The 20,507-nt window shown below is 48.3% G+C and overlaps 1 protein-coding gene across 3 annotated transcripts in view; it reads left to right on the plus strand.

Moving 5' to 3' along the window:
* WTIP (WT1 interacting protein) overlaps positions 1–19,818 on the plus strand; it is a 28,031-nt gene extending 8,213 nt beyond the window's left edge. For 2 of the 3 annotated variants that reach the window (XM_054589008.1, XM_054589010.1), the window contains 6 exons: positions 3,853–3,920; positions 4,044–4,106; positions 4,273–4,403; positions 5,219–5,270; positions 5,989–6,057; positions 7,675–8,758. In XM_054589008.1, coding sequence (XP_054444983.1) covers positions 3,853–3,920; positions 4,044–4,106; positions 4,273–4,403; positions 5,219–5,270; positions 5,989–6,057; positions 7,675–7,815 — 524 coding nt within the window. In that variant the 3' untranslated portion in view covers positions 7,816–8,758. Of the gene's footprint in view, positions 1–3,852; positions 3,921–4,043; positions 4,107–4,272; positions 4,404–5,218; positions 5,271–5,988; positions 6,058–7,674; positions 8,759–19,783 lie in introns of those variants that run through there. The other variant, XM_054589009.1, reaches the window with a different exon arrangement.
* The last annotated feature ends 689 nt before the right edge of the window (positions 19,819–20,507 follow it).

Consider the following 20,507-nt stretch of genomic DNA (forward strand, 5'->3'; position numbering starts at 1 on the left):
ATACCACAATTTATTTATCCATTTTAACTGTTGGTAGATACTAGATTGTGCTGTGAACATTCTTGTATAGGTCATTGGTGGATAAATGTTTTCATTTCTCTTGGGTAAGTTACAAGAAGTGGAATTTCTGGGTCATGGGCTAAGTGTATATTTAACTTCATAAGAAACTGGCAAACTGTTTCTAAAGGGCTTGTAGCGTTTTATACTTCTACAAGAAATATAAGAGAGTTGGGTTAGTCTACGTATTAGACAAACATTGGTATTTTAGTCTTTTTAATTTTAGCCATTCTAATGGGTGTGGAGTAGTATCTCATTATGGTTTTATCTTTTATTTCTCTGAGAACTAATGAGTTTGAACATCTTTTTGCGTGTTAGCCATTTATATCTTTTGTGAAGTCTGTTCAAGTCTTCAGTTTTTATTTTTATTTAAAAGAGTTTATTTATTTATTTTTAGGCAGAGGGGAAGGGAGGGAGAAACAGGGGTGGGGGGGAGAAACATCATTGTGTGGTTGCCTCTCGCACGCCCCCTCCTGGGGACCTGGCCGCAGCCCAGGCCTGTGCCCTGACTGGGAATCGAACCGGTGAGTCTTTAGTTTGCAGGCTGGCACTCAATCCACTGAGCCACACCAGCCAGAGCTCAAGTCTTCAGTTTTTAAATTGGGAGTTATTTGTCTTTATTGTTTAGTTATAGGAAAAAAAAAATATATCTTCTAAGTACAAGTTCTTTTCACATGTATGTTTGGTATTTTTTCCTAGTGTGATTTAAAAAAATATTTAAAATATATTTTTAAATAAATCTTACATTTTGATGAAATCCAGTTTGTCAGGATTTTTTGTTGTTTTATAGTTACTGTTTTTTATAACTTAAAATTTTTTGTCTCCCTTTAAGTCATGAAGATAGTCTCCTATGTCTTCTAGAAGCTTTAGGTTTTTCATTTTTATGTTTAGGTTGATAACCCATTTCACATTAATTTTTGTATATGGTATGAAGTATGAAATTGAATTTATTATTATTGTTATTGTTATTGTTATTAGGGGGAGGGGACAAAGCAGGGAGAGAGGGAGAGACACATTGATGTGAGGGGAAAACAGCCATTGGTTGCCTCTTGTATGTGCCCTGACCAGGGATTGAACCCTCAGCCCAGGCATGTGCCCTGACCAGGAATTTAACCTGTGACCTTTTGCTTTGCAGGGTGACGCCCAACCTAATGAGCCACACTGGTCAGGGTTGAATTTTATTTTTTTTTCCCCGCATGAATATTCAGTTGTTTCAACACTATGTGCTGAAAAGACTTTGTGTACCCACTTCTGGACTCTGTTCTGTTCCACTGATCTTTTTGTTTCTCCTCATCCCAGTATTATTACACTGTCTTGATTACTGTAAATCTTAATACAGGAGGTGGTGTGAGTCTTCCTGCTTTGTTGATTTTTTCAAGATTATTTTGGCTATTCTGTGTTCTTTATATTTTTATATAAATTTCAGAATTGGCATGTAAGTTTCCACACACACACACACACACACACACACACACACACACACATACACACACAAATAAGTACTGGCATTTTGATTGGGCAGCATTGAATGTATAGATCAATATGAGGAGAATTGATATCAGCACATTTGAAGCCGTAAAGGTGGTTATCAGGAACTGTGCAAGGTTCATGACAAGTCAGCCGCCGCCGTTCCGCATACGCCGACTGAAAATGGGAGCCACCTGGGCAGGCGCTCAGCACCCCAGGCGGCGTGCACGCCCTGTTTGCATCATGCCTGCCCTCCCAAGACCCACGGGGTGGCACGGAGTGGCCTAGATGGATGCTGCCCATGCAGCGGGTGTGTCAGGGGTCAGGATCCCTGAGCTTAGGGAACCCCAATATTTTATAAAGGGCTGCCAGCAAAGCTCTCTGACCCTTGTCCTGGAGGTAGACATCTTTATTATACTGGACAGCAAACAAACCTGCCCTCCGCTTCGGAGGGAGATGTTGTCTCTGTCTTGTTAGCAGTTTGCTCCACAGACATCCGTGGAACGGTGACCCAGAATGCAAGCTGCCAGCGCTTGGTGTGTAGGATGTGCAGGGCTGTGAGAGCCCCAGCGGAGAGCTGTCTTCCGGCAGTGGCCTTCTCTGTTTATGGAGAGCTTTGACAGTTCCTCTCAGCAGAGTTTGGTTTTTCAGAGTAAGGTCAGACGTATCTTTCATTAAATTTATTCCTTAGTATTTATGTTATTTTTTGAATACTATTATAAGTGCAGTTTTAAAAATTATAAATTCATTTTTCAATCATTTGTTGCTAGCATATAAAAATATATTGGGTTTACAAATGCTGTCCACCTATTTTACAACCTTAATAAACTCATTTATTAGTTCTAGTACTTTTTTTTGTAGATTTCCTTGTAATTTTCTGCATAACACAATCATGTCATCTGTGTTTAAAAATATTCTTACTTTTCTTCCCAGTACAAAATTCTTTCCTGTCATATTTTGCACTATGTGAGGCCAGTTTGAACCCTAGGGGAGAAGCATTCACCATTGTGCCCGGTGTCTGCTGTGGGTTTGCGTGGATGCCCCTCATCGGGTGAGGGAGGTGCCCTCGTGTTGCTGGTTAGGCGCCGTGTCTTCCTCCTGACTCTCATGGGCATGCTTCTCGCAGCGCTTGGGGCTGTTGTTTTGACAAGGATGCCTCTTTCTGTGTTAGGCTCCTTCACGCTGTCAGAGTTGTATTTCTGATGTTCATGGAATAAGGAAATTCCTTCTGGAAAGTGCTCTCAGCTTAACTGAAATAAATGTGATTTCAAAAACAAATTAGAACATCAGTATACATTTGAAATAAGTTCTTCAAATATTTGATAACCTCCTACAATACTTCTCTTGACAACATGTTCTACTAAGTTTTTATTAATTACTATATGAAAAGATGCTCAATGGCACTAATCATCAGGAAAGTGCCAATTAAAACCACCATGAGCTATCACCTCGCCCCTCTTAGAATGGCTGCCATCAGTAAATCAACAAACAAGTGCTGGTGAGGTTGTGGAGGGATGGGAACCCTTGTGCACTGTTGATGGGAATGCAGACTGGTACAGCCACTGTGGAAAGCAGTGTGGAGTTACCTCAAAAAAATTAAAAGTAGAACTACCTTATGAACCAGCGATTCCACTTCTGGGTATTTATCCAAAAGCACTAATTTGTGAAGATATATGCATCCCTGTAGTCATTGCAGCATTATTTGCAATAGCTAAGACATGAAGCAGCCCAAGTGTCCATTAATAGGTGATTGGATAAAGAAGTCATGGTACAAATATACAATAAAATACGTGGCTATAAAAAAAGAATGAAATCTTACCATTTATGATAAAATGGATGGATATAGAGGGTATTATGCCAAGTGAAATAAGTCAGAAAAGACAAATGTATGATTTCACTTCGATGTGGAGTATTTAAAAGAAAAAACATACAAAACAGAAACTGACTCATCAACACAGAGAACGGACTGATGGTTGCTGTATGGGAGGGGTTTGGGGGGCTGGGTGAAAAAGATGAATTAAGAAGGACAAAATAGTCAAAGGGGGTGTCAGATGGTTGTTAGGCTTACTGCGGGGATCACTTCATAGGTTATGTAAATGTCTAATCACTATGTTGTACACCTGAAACGAACATAATTATGTCAGTTGTAATTGAAAAATAAAGTTTAAAAATTAGTATAATAATAACATAGCATTAAAAGGAAATATAAAAATTTACCCATAATCCATTTCTCCTCTGTTGGAGAAGGGTGCTGAGAAATGGCAGGAGGGACCCAGTCCCTGGTTTCCAGCGGCCCAGGGACCCCCATCTCGACCCTCATCCTTGCAGGGAGACGGCTTCGTGGGAAGGCGTTCTACAATGTGGGCGAGAAAGTGTACTGCCAGGAGGACTTCCTGGTGAGTCAAAGGGGCAGGGACCCTCTGGATTCCCATGGAGACCTGAGGCCAGGAGGCAGATGCTGGCTGGGCAGTGAGTGCCCCTTTGTCACATAACCTCCTGGATCCTGTGTCCCCTGCCAGTACTCCGGGTTCCAGCAAACGGCTGACAAGTGTAGCGTGTGTGGACACCTCATCATGGAGATGGTGAGAACCTCCCCCAGCCTCCTGGGGCCCCTCTGACGTGGGCGAACTCAGGTCCCCACCCTTTTCACCTGTTGCAGACCTGCCAGGGGCTCAGAGCCAGAGCCTATTCCAGGGGCTGTGCTGAGCCTTCCGCCTGCACTGACCCTTCAGTGCCTCCCACCCCCAGATCCTCCAGGCCCTTGGGAAGTCCTATCACCCAGGCTGCTTCCGGTGCTCCGTGTGCAATGAGTGCCTGGACGGGGTGCCCTTCACTGTGGACGTGGAGAACAACATCTACTGTGTCAGAGACTATCACACGTGAGTAGCCACGTGTGGAGCAGGTGTGACTCCCACCGTTTCTTCTGCCTTCCCTGGAAACATTTTCCTGGCTTGCCTGTCTGTGTTCCCATTCTTGACCTGTCCCCTTCGGGCCTCCCCCTGTGTACTCAGCGGCTGGGCTGAGGCGCAGATCTCTGCCTTGAGCCCTCTCTTTGTGTGGTTCAACCACCATCCATCTCTTTCCTCTCCCCACCTTTGCCTGCGTGCTCCCCTCCTCCTAGTGATAGGGACTCTCCTTACTGCCCTACCTAGCAACTATACCTCTGTTCCCAGGGCTGGACCAGGCCTCCTCTGCCTGGGATGGGGGATTGGGGTCTCTGCAGAGTCTTTGTCCTACTTGTGTGGTACCCATATGAGCAGCCAGTCCATTTTTCCTTGCTGTGACTCCAGGCTCTGCCCCTGGAGCTCTGGTCCGATGTTGCCGCCTTGCATAGGGTTGGTACCTGGCCATAGATCCCTGGTGCTCAGCGTGGAGCTAGGCTTTGCAGGCATCCCAGTTAGAGGACAGCCCAAACCTGGACATTAGTGGGCAGGGAACTTGCGGGAAGCATGAGGAAGAGGGTTGAGTGGAACCTGAAGCCATCCTGGTGGAGGTGATGGAGTGGAGGTGACTTGGGGAGCCAGGTAAAAGGCCAGTGCCAAGAAAGCGTGGCAGAAGCTGCTCCCGCTCCTGTGTGTCTGCAGGAGGAAAGGGGCCTGATGCTTGGGCCCTGTCATGGGGATGGGCCTGTCCTGTGCCCTTGACCTCTGGTCACTCAGCTGGTCGCTTCTGGTTTTTGTTTTTGTTTTTACAGGGTTTTTGCACCAAAATGTGCCTCTTGTGCTCGTCCTATCCTCCCTGCACAGGTAGGAACCACTCACCAGGAGGTGACGAGGTGCCTGGCCCAGCCCGGCCCCTCCTGTCCTGCCTGGATCGGCCCCCGTCCATGGGCCCCTATGGGAGGGATGAGCAGATGCTCCTGCCCCAGAGCCCTCAGGGCCAAGGGATGTGTATGTGCCCCTGCATGCAGATATGGAGTCCCTGCATGAGTTAGAGGGACATGGTGGCCCCTGCTGCTTGGTCACCCTCAGCTCCTTTGCCCTGGATGGATGGAAGGACGGCTCCCTGGGTCTGGTACCTCTGCAGGTGGAGGTGGCGGGGGAGCAGAAGAGATGAGGGGACAGCCTGTGCCGGAGACATCTTTGGGTAATGCAGCTCTCCCAGGCACTGGGTCTTCCACATATGCGGCTCTGTCCAGAGCCGGGGAAGCAGGACTGGCAGTGGTCTCCTGACTCCAAAGAGCTGAAAAGAATATGCACCCACACGTTTAAACCCGCCCACACGATGGCTCTCATGGACAGTACACACTTGTGGCTGTAGCCATGGGATGATGCCCAAGGCACACGCACATCCATTTTTGTTTATCTACTGATGCCCATTCTAGCCCCGTGGGAACTCGGGTGTCAGTGCTGACAGGGGCAGGGGTGCATGTCCTCCATGATGAGCACGTGGTGTAGGTTTGCGCCCCCACGCACAGTTCACCTCACCCCAGCTTATTGCGTGTGAACCCATCTCTTCCTCCAGGGCTGTGAGACAACCATCCGTGTGGTGTCCATGGACAGAGACTACCACGTGGAGTGTTACCACTGTGAGGTGAGCCTGGCCCCCCCAGAATGCTGGAGGCTGGGGCAGTGGCCCTTCACACAGGTCCCCCTCTCTCCAGGTGTTCTGTGAGCCCATCTCCTCCTCTGTGGTTTCTCACCCATTCTACCTGCCCTCCCTGTCCCCAGAGAGCCCGGTTCCCAAGACATGTTCTCTCTCATGCTGTTTGCTATTCAGTCAAATACTGATGACTTACAGCGTGTGGGGTACTGTGGATCACATAGAATATAGTCCTACTCCCTAGGGAAGGGTGATCGTGAGAGTCCAGGAGCAAGTCAAGCAGTGGGTGGCTGACACCTAGAGCCTCGGGACTGTCGGGCCCTTGGATGGGAACCAGGGTCTCTAAGTCCCTTTCTCCTCCCTCTGGTGGAGGCTGTGGCAGGACAAGGAGGACACTTGAGACATGAGTGGCTTGGAACATGAGGCCCCGATGCAACAGCCCAGCTCCATTACTTCTGTGGGGCGGGGCAGGTGTTGGTCTCAGGGTTTTTGCGTAACAAGTGTCCCAGCTTCGGGGCAGGAGCTCAGCCCTGGATGCCGTGAGAGTGTGACCAAAGGGGCCTCCTTGGGGTGGGAGGCGAAAGGCAGGAAAAAGTTCCATTGGTCTCGCCTGGTGTCCCAGGGTGTCTCTGACAGCACAGCCCCCATGACAGCCCCACACACTTCCTGGCAGTTTTTTTTACAGAGGTCACATGCTAGTCGCATAACTGGTTATAAAATTAGCCCATAAAATACACCACGTTAGCAAAGTGATGAGGTGAGGCACATACAGCAAAACTCCTTGTATATGTGATGTCCCCAGTTCTTCTCTTACGTTATCTCTTAAGGCCACTGGGGTCAGGCATTTGACAGCCTCTCCTTCCCAAGATCACGAGGGATCCCACGTGGCAGGAGCCGGGAGACACTTTTCAGGCGTCAGGGCTCTCGCCTCCCTGCAGCTCCCCGCATGCTGGCCAGCCCCTCCTGGACTCCTCGCTGTGCCCTGCGGACCATCCATTTCCGGTTTTCCTCATTGTTATTTTCCCCTTTCATTTCCTTGGCTCAGATCTCCCTTTCTTTATAGTGGAGGCTCCATGGCTCAAGCTGTTTGTTCTCCTTTCCAGTTTTCTGTGCTTCCAGGGAGATGTAATCTATTTTGTTAGGATCGTCTCATGAGAAAAAAAAATTTATTAATTTTTATGGAGAGTGGAAGGGAGAAAGAAAGAGAGGTAGAGAAACATCAATGTGTGAGAGAAACATTGACGGGTGGCCTCTTGGCCCGCAGCCGAGGCGCGTGCCCTGACTGGGAACCGAAGCAGTGATCTTTTGGTTCGCAGGCCTGTGCTCAATCCACTGAGCCACACCAGCCAGGGCAGGATCAACCTTCTTTTTATGCCCGAGCCCATCTCTCTGAGACTCCAGGCTGTGTCACCACCCCCCCTTCTTCCCCTAAGGGGCGCCCAGTTCCCTGTGTCCTGCACAGGCTCCTGACCCCCCCTTCAAGAGGAAAAGCCAGAGCCCTGTGGAGGTTGGACAGAGCCTTAGCGATCTGCCCCACACCCCGGACCCTGAGGTGCCCCGTATGCTCCCCTTGCCTACTCACACGGGTTGGGCTGTGTTCTTCCCTAGGACTGTGGACTTCAGCTGAGCGGGGAGGATGGACGCCGCTGCTACCCGCTGGAGGGCCACCTGCTGTGCCGCCGCTGCCACCTGCGGCGCCTCCGGCCAGCGCCACTTCCCTCACCTGCTGTGCACGTCACCGAGCTCTGAGCAGGGGCAGGAGCCCGACCCTGGGGCAGTGTGTGCGTGTGTGTGAGTGCGTGTGAGGGCAGGCGGGATGGGCGACCCAGGTCAGGGTCGGAGCTTTGTGTCAGGGTGGCCCAGCCGCCCTGCCTCTGCCGCCCACCTCCCCAATTGCCACGAAGCTGCTGTCCGAGGGGCCGGCCCCACGGCAAAGCTACTATTTATTCACCGTTCGTGCCGCCCCCAGCCGCTTCCTTCCTTATGGCTCTGCTGCTCCCCACCCCCACTTTCTGGTCTGAGATGCCCCCTCCCCACCCTCTCGCAGAGCACCCCATGTGACCCTTAGGGACAGGCTCCCAGACTGCCATGGGGTGGGTGTGGAGGAACAGGGTGTGGGGTGGAGCCAGTTTTCTGCCCCTGAGGGGCCAAGGACCCCTCCCAGAGTGCTCCAGGCAGGGTGCAGACTGGCAGGCGGTTGGAGTAAGGGTGTGCATGCTTGCGTGTCCCAAGCGTCTTGCCCACCAGTGTGTGCCTTGTTTGGTTGGGGTCACAGGAGGGTATGGGGCTTGCAAAGGAGGCTTGCCTTTGGCTAATTGTGGTCACTGGGATTTGGCCCCTGGGATTCCAGTGGGTGTTTTCAGCCACAATCCCATCCTTCTTCCCCCATCCCTAGCTCCTGGCTTGGGGATTTCTCCCACCCCCACCCCCTATCCTTCAGCCTCGGGAAAAGAACCTTCTCTCGCGGAATTCCAGCCACAAGTCTCGGACAAGAGACCATGAAGGGGCTCCCTGCGCCCGCTGCAGGAAAGCACTGTATCAGGCTCCAGGACTAATGTGTGTGTGATTTGACTTAAATTAAGTTTTTCCTTTGAGAATATTTTCATTTTCTTTAAAAGAATATAGTTTCCTCTAAAACTTGGCCCACCGTTGTTGTTCTTAGGAGAATCATAAACTCACAAATGTCCATTTGTATATCATATTTTCAGGTGGTAAAAGCATTGTTGTTTGACTATTTTTGTATAAATGCCTCTAAAATCTCAATACATGTGTCTGCCTTTCAGATTTTAGAATAGTGTGGGGCTTTGTTTGTTGTGCCTTATGAGTGATGACCTAATGAAGTGTGCTTTGAAGAAATGTAGATTAAATTTTTCCTTTGAAAAACACATCAGCAGTGGGAAGCCTGGACTTCCCACTGGTAGCCTCTGTTGGAGCCGCTTGTGTGGGTGGCCCCAGGGGCAAGAGACCAAATCGTGATAAATCACAGGGTTTTTCACGGAATATTCTGACTTCAATCTAATATTCCTGTGGGAATCCGTAGCACTTCAGCACCTTTTCTTAGCTACTGTTCTTGACACCCCTTTCCCCCACTGTCTCTTTGCTTGTAGGACCATTCATGGGGCGGGGGGTGGGGGGCCAGGAGGAAGGACCCTTGCCGGGAGTGGCCAGTGGCGTGAATGGGAGTGAATGGGAGGGGAGGTGGCGGCCTGTGTGGTTCAGCTGAGCCGAGGCCTGGAGCTCGGAGGCCCCCTGGTGGGCTGAGGAAGCAAGTACTGGGCATGTTGGTGATTGTTCACAGTTCAAACGCAGAGGTTGTCCTGAGGAGGGTGGGAGCAATGCGTGTCTCCAGAGAAGGGGACCTCGGCAGGATTGGGGTGGTTTCTTGGAGGAGGTGATCCCAGCAGGGCTGGTGAGAGTAAATTCCAGGAGCGGAAGCCTGTTTCTGGCTTTCTGATTTTAAGCTGGGCTGCTTTGCTTTGTGGCCAATTATCACAAAGCTTGCTTCTGATTGCCCTCTTTTTTGCTTCTCATGCCCAAGCTGCCCTGCCCTCGGTTCGCCTTGTTGCTAATTCGGCCCTTCTCTTTTCCTTTGTCTGCCGTGGAGATGGCCTGGGATCTTCCAGCTCCATGCCATCTCAACCACTTCCAGGCCAGACAGATTGCCCGTGGGCATCCAATCCTGGGTGCCAAATCCACCTGCCCCTAGGATATCTCCCCTGATGTCAGTACCTGGTGACACTTCTAACTGTGCCTGTACTCACTGCAGTGCTTTCCTGTATCAAGAGAATTAAAGTGCTTATTTTCTTGATGGCCATTCACTAGATGCTGTGCTTTCCCGGCCAGGGTCCGTCTGGGTCTCCACAGAGCCCAGTGCGTGGTTGGTACCGTAGCCCAAGGCAGACCCTGCCCTGGCCTTTAAGGTCTAGGCTTAGACCCACTGGTTTGCAAGTCCAAGTGCACTGTGAGTTGCCCAATAAAGGAGCCAAGGGTGGCACCTAAAGGCTTAAAAACAGGTTTATTCGAGTACTACACACACTGTGTACCAAGTGTATGTATGTGTGCTTCCCACAGTACACACAGGCGTGCCTTGTGCTAGGCCCGCAGTTCTCATGCTTGGAGGCAAGACCCTGGAGTGCTGTATCTACTGTGTGTGTGTGTGTGTGTGTGTGTGTGTGAGAGAGAGAGAGAGAGAGAGAGAGAGAGAGAGAGGGCTGCGATGGTGGGCTCTTGGGGGGGGGGTCTGGGGTGGCTCTCGGCCAGGGGTGCCTTCATGGTTGCAGGGCAGGAGGAGTGGTGCTGACCCCTCCTGGCCAGTGCTTCCTGCCCCTCTTTGGCCCGGAGACACAGAGCTTGTTGAACCGCAGGTCATAAGCTGGAGTCCCTTGCTTGTGCAGAGCTAGGTGGGCCTGGGCAGTTTGGTCGGTGATTTACGGGACCTGGCAGGGCTGGGCATGGGGATCCACAGCGAAAGGTCTGGGGAGCGATGTGGGCCAAGGAATGACTCCATGTCGGTGGGCTGGCCCCGGCGGCGGTCCGGACGAGCGTGGTGTGTGGGGCTGTGCTCGGCACTGTCCCCTCCCTCTGCCACCCCCAGCCCTGAGGCTGGGCTCAAGCTCTGAGAGAGGCCAGGGCTGCAGGAGGGGAGCGGGCTCAGCCCACAAGGGCACCGGGAGGGCCTCGGGCTAGGACCTCAGGACGGGTCTGGGAGTAGGGGGGCGCCCAGGCCACAGGTGACCTCTCACGAGTGCAGCTCTGGAGGACCTGCCTCCGCATGGTGTGTGGGCACTGGGTCTGTGGGGGCCCTGAGTGGGTGTGGTGGGTACCCACCTGGGAGAGGGTGCACACATGCTCTGGGGACTGGGTGACTGCTCAGAGAAGGTCTGGGTGAGGGGCTCAGGGGTAGGAGGGGCCCTGTGGCCTGGAGTGGAGATGGGGAGCCTCTCCCCGAGCCGTCCTGGGAGGAAGCCTGTGTGTCTCCCGGGGTAGCAGGAGCAGTCGTAGGCAGTGGGCACCCTCCAGGTCCCTGGCTCTGGGAAACGGAGCCCAGGCTGTGTCCAGAACCCAAGGGAAACACAGCTGGAGCAGAAGGGTGCCTTCCCCGTCTGTCCTCCTCTGGCCCTGAGGGCACTGCTGGGCTAAGCCTGGGGGTGGGTGTCACAGGGGGACCCTTCCCTGTCCTATAAGGAGGGTTCCCCTGGAGGGCAGAGCAGACCTGAGAGGCCCCCAAGGACACGAGGCCTCTGCAGACCTCCCTAGGCTGGGGGACTATGGCCCCAAGACATCTGGCACTCTGGAGGGAAGCGCTCGCCTGTCTGTGCCCAGCCGTTCCCTTGTCCCTCCCACCTCCTCACTCCAGGGCACGCTCTTCCCTGTCTGCCGTGCAGGTGTGGCTGCCCATGTCGCACATGCTTGCTCTTCCCTCTAGTGCCATGACTGTCCTACAGCCTCCCCCTTACCTCTCTGAAGTTACCTGCCACACACCTCTCATAGGCACCTGCTTGACACAGTAGGCTCCCGCACTCTTGTGACAGCCCCGGGCCATCAGTGTCCTTCCCACTGACAGCCTTGTGGACGCAGGGCAGGCCTCGAGGTCAGGGAGATGCATTTTACCAGGCTTGATGTTTACTCACCCTCCTCCCACCCCAAACTTGGGAAACTCCATCTTTGGCCTGAGCTGGTGGTGCTACTGCAGATTTCCAGGCCTCTTCAGGGGTCCCTGTGCCTGGCTGTGGCCTGGTGTTGCCACATTCCTGAGCTGTATCCTCCCATTCCCTATCTGTGTCCCTTCTTTGAACAGAAGTTCTGCTACTTGGTGTCAATAGGTCACTTTTCACATGTTTGTCGTTTTCTTAACGATTTAGTAAACTCATCCAAGGTGAGGGGCGACATGACCGGCACCCTCTCACACAGGGAGGAAACTAAATTTGAGCCAGCTAACTTCAAATTTCCTGTTCAACTCTAAAACCTCAGTAGAGTTCAGACAATTATGAAATTGATGCGTGCATGATTGCAAGCAGGCTGACATGTTCACATACGGCTGGGGTCTCCCAGTCTAGCGTAAAACCACCTGCTGGGTAAAATTGCTTTAAAAAAAAAAGATTTATTTATTTACAGACAGAGGGGAAGGGAAGGAGAAAGGGAGAGAAATATCAATGTGTGGTTGCCTCTCACGCACCCCCAACTGTGGACCTGGTCCACAACCCAGGCATGTGCCCTGACTGGGACTCAAACCAGACACCCTGTGGTTTGCAGGCTGATGCTCAATCCAATGAGTCACACCAGCCAGGGCTAAAAACGTTTCTTAAAGTAGCTGAGTGATTACTATGAAAGGGTAGCACACAATATAGTTTGATTATAAAACTCAACTGGGTGTACTCCATTGATCCCCAAGAGGAATAAACTGACTACAATTTGTGTCTTCTATTAATGCATTTAAGGACAGTAATTGTCTAAAAAGCATGTCTCTTCAGATAGTTATTATCTCAACCTCGTAAAATCTGTATTTAATCTTAATTCAAAATACATGGCCCTGGCCAAGTAGCTCAGTTGGTTAGAGTGTCATCCACATACGCCAAGGTTGCAGTTTTAGTCCCTGGTCAGGGCACACATAGGAATCAACTGGTGAATATAAGGGTAAGTGGAACAACAAATCGATGTTTCTCCCTCCCTCAAGTCAATAAATAAAAAATTTTTAAAAATGCATAAAATGGAGGGTGGGGCTGGGTGAACTCATTTGCATTGGTGAATTTGTAAATGTTGGTTTAATTAAAGAAAAACAGTAGAAATGGAATCCTAACTTTAAAATGGACTTTAAAATTGTCTAAAGAGTGCTTTCTGATACAAAGTGAATTACAGTTTAATGTTTCCCCCCGAGGGCAGGTAGCAGGCCTAAAGGGGGGAGCGCGTGGCACTGCGGTCCTCTGGGAGGTGCGAGCCGCTGGCTAACCCAGAGCGCCCGCAGAGGCTCAGAGTGGGCGCGTGCTCCTCGGGCCTGAGAGCCGGGCCTGAGAGCCGCTCTTTCCCAGCTCTGGGTCGGAGGCCTGCTCCTCCCCACCCCCGCCCCCAGGGCTGTAAGCAAGGGGACAGGGTGGAAATCCAGGCCTTCACCATTAGTGTCACCTGTGAATAAGGTCCACGAGGCAGTCAGGGGAAACAGGTCTCAAGGAGACTGTACCGCACGGCCAGTTAAGAGCGTGTGAAACGAGGCACAAGGTGCTGGAGCTGAAAACCAGGCTGCTGCAACGAGTCAGGGTGTGGGTGGGGGAGGACCAGCGGGAATTTCCTGGCTTGGGGCGCCCCATGAGCAGACGCTGACATGGCAGTGAGTTTACTTGGGAGATGAAGGAGACACAGGTGGAGCTGCAGGGGCTTGAGACGGGGAAGGGAAGGTGACTGGCTGGTGAAGCTTGTGTGTGTTAGATGGTAACCCCTGGGGGAGGGGGGCCCATGGGCCTTAATCCTGAAGGGGAGCGCTGAGAAACAGCACAAAGCATGCTCAGAGTTCCACCTGAGGGGCGAGGGGGCTCTGGTGTATTTATGCCCCACCTTACGTTAGTCCTCGTTTAAAAGCTGGCAGAGCACAAGCTAGAGAAAGCTCTCTGGCCATGAAAGGCAGTGCGTCACTGAAAGAACAGTGACTGACGAAGCACACTCTTCGCACCGGATCCAGCAGTCCACGCCTTGGTGTTTGTCCAAAGGAGTTGAACACTTACGTCCATATAAAAACCTGCACGTGGATGTTTTCAGCAACTTTATCTGTAACTGCCAAAACTTAGAAGCAAGCAGGATGCCTTTCAGTAGGTAAATGGCTGAATTGTGGCACATCCAGACAATGGAATATTGTTCAGCACTAAAGCCAAACAAGTTACCAAGCCATGGAAAGACATGGAGGAACTTTAAATGCATATCGCTAAGTGAAAGCAGCCAATCTCAAAAAGCTTGCACTGTGTCATTCCCTCTATGTGATATTCTGGAAAAGGCAAAGCTATGGAAGTGGTGGAAGGATCAGTGGTTAACAAGGGGTAGGGGGGGTGGGAGAGATGAATAGGCGGAGCACAGGATTTTTAGGGCCATGAAACTACTCAGCATGACACTATATTGGTGGATACAAGTCATCATGCATTGGTCCAACCCCACAGAATGTGCAGCACCTAGAGTGAACCCTAAGGTAAACTGTGGGTGTTGGGTGATTATGATGTGTTGTTAACGTTTATCATTTGTAACAAATGTCTTCTGGTTGGGGAAGGTGATGATGGAGGAGATAAGGCATGTGTGGGCGGAAGGGGTATATGAAAAATCTCTGTACCTTTTTCTAAATTTTGCCACGAATCTACAACTTCTCTAAGAAAATAAGTCCTTTAAAAAAAGAAAAGAGCAATGACGTGGTCAGGCCAAAGATGGGAGTGGGTGGCAGAAAGAACTATGAGAAATGAAGAGAGTTCAGCTCCTGCCTCCTTTCTGCCAGTGATTTGGCAAGTTCTTGCCAGAAGCTACCTTAGATTATAGAACGAGCTTCCACCTGGTGCAGCTGATCCCACCACCTCCCCAGTCCCCCACAGCCCCCCGTCATGACCCACTTTATTAGTAATAATATTGTATAACGCGTGTTGAGTACTATTTGTCTCATATATTTTAATCCATATAATCTTCACAATATTTGCAGGTAAATGCTAATATTACCCCCATTTTTATGGGGTGGGAGGAAGTTGCCTATTTAGCAATTTTTTAAAAAGATTTTATTTATCTTTAGAGAGATGGGAAGGGAGGGAGAAAGAGAGGGAGAGAAACACCAATGTGTGGTTGCCTCTTACGCAGCCCCTACTGGTGACCTGACCTGCAACCCAGGCATGTGCCCTGACTGGGAATCGAACTGGAGACCCTTTGGTTTGTAGGTCGGTGCTCAGTCCACCGAGCCACACCAGCCAGGGCCTATTTAGCAACTTTGAGGTTTAGCAATTTTAAGTAGATTGTCCGTTGTTTAACAGCTAGTAAAGAGTGGAATAGGTCAGTTTTTTCCAACTCAACCACCTGCGAGTGTCTTAACCATGATTCCTGCAAATACTGTTCTCTCTGTTAGGACCCAGGCACCTACCAGTAGTTAACAGGTCTGATTTTCTCAACAAATGAAGATATTTCCAAAAAATAACAGAAAAAAAGAACTGAAGTTGTGATGATTTTTTAGGGCAAAGCATCTGTTCTTGAAGCCTTGTCAGAACGGATGCAGGCCGAGTGCATTCTAGTTCCCGGTGTGTGGAGGGGACTGGGGCCCGGCCACCCTGGAGTCTGCAGCCCATGAGACATCAGCAACGTGGATCAGTTACGTGCCCATTTAGATACCTGTGCTCTCTGCTACTAAATGGTCCCTGTGTTCATTTATCAGACTCTCCAAATTTGTTTAACTCATTATTTATATTGTAACATCATCAAATCCAGTGATACCAAAAGGTATCACTGGCAGCATCAGGCAAGTCCAATTTTAACGCTTAGAAAACATGGAAGATGTCTCTTTCCCCCTCCTCCCCTACTCTTATCTGGCATCGTGGATGGAAGCAAATGTTCTGTTTGCAAAATGTGCTGTGGTCTAAACTTTCACTGAATCCTAACCAACTTGATATCCTGTTTTCTGAAATTGGGTGATGAAATGTTAAGCCTGGAACAGCTTAAACAGAACTAATGCCTGGGTGTTCTCTGCAAAATGGCCTAATTTGGTGGTTGTAGCACTCGTGTTGTATGTGCAGGGATCAAATGCTATGTTTTCAATTGTCCTAAAAGATCAACTGAGACAGTCTTAGGATATAGATTTAATATCCAAGTAGTCTAATGTAACAGACTAAAGCGTGCCCTCCAATTATGAGGAGAACGTCTTTCTGTGACAGTAGTTCTCTGGATAAGGCTTCTATTTTTGAACTTGACTCTAATGGCCAAAGAGGCACATTTCGGAAATGGTTTTGTGAACTGTAATGAAATCATCTTTCTTCAGCAGCTTCCATCCCAAAGATGGGAGTGTGTTTTACAAACTCACCAAAGTTATATACAAGGATCATTTTACTCTCTGCTGAAATACAGGGACTTGAGGGGACGGCAGTCATTGGTGAAAAATCTCTGAGTGCTGGGACAACAGTGGGGAGCAGAGTGGACAGCATCTAAAACACCCTTCTAAACCACAGACCCCGCTCCGGTGGTGAGAGGGCTGTGTTTCAGGATGCCACGTGCTTCTGGTGATGCTTTTGCAGAAAGCGCTCGTATGAGTTTTGATGACGATCTATCCTGAACAACATGGTTGTACAGCTCCTTGTGTAGGAGATTCTTTCCTTGGATCATTTATTTTGTATGAAGCACTTTAAGGTACTTTTTGATATACACACTCCAAAAGGATGGGCACGTTTCCTTGCTCTTCGTTTTTTAGCGTAGGATCATCAGAGGGGAACTGATATATCACCTCGAATGCCAACTGACTACCAGGCAGACCTGCCTGAATTATAATACATAAAAAAAGACAGCCTGGGCTTTAAAGGACATGTTCAAAGCATTTCTGAACAGGAAGCGTTTAGGCTCTTTTAATTAATAGCCTAAAGTAACTCATATTTAATATACGAGATGTTTCTGTGTAGATGATGATGTTAAAGAGCCTGCAGACAGTGCATTCTTTTGTGTCCTATTGATTTTATGTGGAGCCCAAAGTTCAGCTCCATGAACTAAGTGTTTACTCGCCACCTTCCACATACATTACCATGTTCAACCCACAGGCTTCCGGGGCTCAGTGTAGTAGGTAAGGGATTCATGTATCAATGATTCATGTAAAAGGAAGACTGATAAACCTCATGATAGGGACATACGCACAAAGCTTAGTAGCATATTTGGGGATATCAGCATTTATACATGTTTGTTGAACTATTTAATTGTCATATATCTTTATTTTAGTCATGAATTATGAAAGCAGGAGACCTAAGGAAACTTCCCTGTTGAGAGATAATTGTGAACTTATATTTTTGCATTTTTATGTGACACATTTAGATTTTTCTTAAACAAGATCGAATTTACCATAGTTCTGATAAATATATAGCCAACTGAAATATGTGGACATAGTCTAAAACTTAAGAGAACTGGAAACCCCCCACATACACACACACTCAGCCACTCGTTGTAAATATGATCCTTGAGAAATAGTAGAAGGGGACAAATAAAACCGTAGGGCCTTTTTTTCTAAACCAACTTCATGTAAAAACTGCAACTTACAGGGAGCAGGCTCAGTGAGGAAGGAAGGCTGAACGATGCTGCTGTCCTCAGAAAGGCCAGCAGAAAGGTAACTGGACACTGCTCACACCGAGAGGCAGGAAACGGCCTTATTACCGCACAGAAGGCGCTTGTAGGTACTTGGAGCTGATGGGGCTGTGGAAAACCATGGCCGTTGCTGGTCTGTGCAGGAGAGTCCAACAGAAGGGCAGACGGGTGAAGCCAGACAGGTGGCCCAATTTGAGGAGAGAATATTTTCAACTCAAACTCATAGAAAATGTAGACATTTTTAGAAAACAAATACACAGAACAGAGTACCAGAAGAAATAAAGGTTTTTAAAAGAGAAATTCTGATTATATAACTACAAAGACCTGAAAGATAGTTTGTGTGTGTGTGGGGGGTGTATGAGAGAGAGGAAAGAGGGGAGAAAATGTAGCCAAAGAGGAATATTGTAAAAAAAAAAAAAAAAGAGTGGACTTCATTGATAAAATTGGTTTGAAACAGAGCACATAAAATAAACTGAGGTATATATGAGGGCAGGTTTTGACAAACCAAACACAGTGAGAACAGTTTGGACAGGCAGTGGTGGACAGACCTGCCATTGGGCAGGTGAGCCCTGGGAAGCAATGGCAGAGTAAACGCCGGGCCACTGCGGCTCACGTTACCTCTGCTTTCCTATCAAAGAAAACAATCAGCACCCTGTAAAAGGGGTGAAGAACATGAACAGGAGAAAATGGGAATCAAAGGTAGTTGAGACGGTGATAAAAGTGCATCCTATTGATTTAAGCAAGTCCATATCCATAGGACTAGATGAATTATTTCTCACAGAGGACACTGAGAAAATTGTGATCGCAATCTCATCGACAGTTTCTGTAATTTTGAGACATCATGGAGAGGTGTGAGTAGACAGGAGATGGGCATGGTCAGCATTTTAAAAAGAGAAAGTAAGTTCTAGAAGTTAAAGACCTTTAAAGCTGTATTTAAACTCCAGATTCTGAACAGATCAATCCATTCATCATCATTCATTCATCTGTAGATTCCTTCGTTCATGAATTTCTATTGATTGAATACCCGCTGAGTGCTGGGCAGTGGGGATATACTAGAAAACAAAATGGATAGTCCTGATTCTACTAGGACTTATATTCAAGTAGGGGAATGACAAAAGCATGACTTGCGAATTCTAAGAGGGTAATGGTGAGATCTGACAAAGGCTAATGTGAAAATCCAGGCGTGGGTTGGGGGATGGCATTATCCCTGTATTAGTCAGGACTTTGTTCATTGCCAGTGCCAGAAACTCAATTAAAATTGGCTGAAGCAAAGGGATATTCCATGGCCCATGTATGTGAGAAGGCCGTGAATAATTCTGGCTTCTAGAGTGGCTGTGTAGATAAGCTCAGACACTACCCACCTGTTACCAGGATTTTGTCTCCATCTCTCTGCTTGGATTTCTTCTGTGTTGTCTCCCTTCTCCCAACTTTTATTTTTGATGGTAAAGGTAATTTACTTCAGTCTTAAACTCCATCTTTATAGCCATTCCAGTGGAGAGAGGTTATATTTTTCTCCACAGCTGAGATGAAAGGCCAGAATGAAGTTCACAGGGGTCATGCGTACCTTCATGAATCATCTATGTAGCTAAAGAAGATAAAATAAACTGACAGTCTTGGCCTGGGTCAAGGACAAATGCCCTCTCTTGTACCAGGGATAGAGCCACCCCTCTATCTACAAGGACTGAGAGTCAGTGGCAGGGGGTGGGGGTCCCCTTGGAGAGCAAAGGATGCTGGGCGGGCAAAGTGAGGTCTCTACTGTAGTGCCCCCGGAGGGCTGTGCTGGACAGAAGCCTCCGGAACAACAGGACCCATTTTCTACCTCATGCTATCTTTTTCTTTTCTTTTTGTTTCTTCATTTTTCCTGTTTGCACTGGCTAGAATCTCCAACACAATAATGAATAAAAGTGATGAAAGTGGACATCGCTGCTCTGTTCCTGATCCGAGGAATAAAGCTTTCAGTCTGGTAAGCGTTCATATCACTACGTGTGATATTGGATGCAGACTTTTTGTAGATGCTCTTTATGATGCTGAGGAATTTTCCTTCTATTTCAAGTTAGTTGAGAGTCTTTATCCTGACTCTCAAGAATATTAGATTCTATCAAATGCTTTTTCTTCATCTATTTTTAATTTGGTGACCTGTGTCGCCTCCCAATTTTTCTTAGTCAGTCTAGCTCAAAAATTGTCAGTGTTGATCTTTTCAAAAAACCAACTTTTAGTTTCATTGATTTTCACTACTGCTTTTCTACCTCATACTTTATTTTTTATTAAAATATTTTATTTTTAGAGAGAGGGGAAGGAGGGGAGAAAGAGAGGGAGAGAAACATTGATGTGAAACATCGATCTTGCATGAGATTGCATGACTCCAACCAGGGACCTGGCCTGAAACCCAGGCATGTGCTCTGACCAGGAATCAAACTGATGATCTTTTGCCTTGCAGGATGATGCCTAACCCACTGAGCCACACCAGTCAGGGCTCTACCTCCTGCCTTAAAGAGGACATTGGCAAACTAAGTGTTTTTCTGGCTGGACAACTTATGTAAGGAATTGGGAAAGAAAAGATGGCACATGAAAATGGAATTCAAGTCTCTGTGAGGGACTACATTACAGAAGAAGAAATGGGAAGATTCTTTCACCCTCCAGGAGGTAGAGCTCAGATCAGTGTGTACAAGACACAGAAATGTAAACGTGAAGAATGTGGCCCCCTGTCCTAGAACACAGGCTCCAGAATCAGAATCATGAATCAGAGTTTCTCATATTCAACAAAAGTCAATGGAGGAAAACCCATTGACTAAGTTATTTCCTGGGGGAAACTAGTCAAGTACCATTTTTCTCTACGAAGATGGTAGAGAACATAGAGATGCAAGTAAAGCCAAACAGAAGATAATGATTAAGGACTCACTTTCTATGTGGTTGCTTTATGACAAAATGCAGAGTAGCTGCCTTGTTCATTCAGAAACAATGTAAAAACCCTCAACACCCCCTCGACCCAATTTATAAATGTCAGCATTAGTTAAAAACAGAACAGGTTTAGAAAGAGGACAAAACACATCTAGTAATTCGATCAAAACAATATTTACTCAGGTTGTTATGTTGGCGTTGTGCCCTTTTCTCAGTTGCTGTGCATTTGTGATTTTCATTTTGGCAATAGTGCTTTGTTAGTT

This window comes from Pteronotus mesoamericanus, unplaced genomic scaffold (assembly GCF_021234165.1).
Source record: "Pteronotus mesoamericanus isolate MK-2021 breed Mesoamerican mustached bat unplaced genomic scaffold, CSHL_Meso_final scaffold_165, whole genome shotgun sequence".
NCBI classification, from domain to species: Eukaryota; Metazoa; Chordata; class Mammalia; order Chiroptera; family Mormoopidae; genus Pteronotus; species Pteronotus mesoamericanus.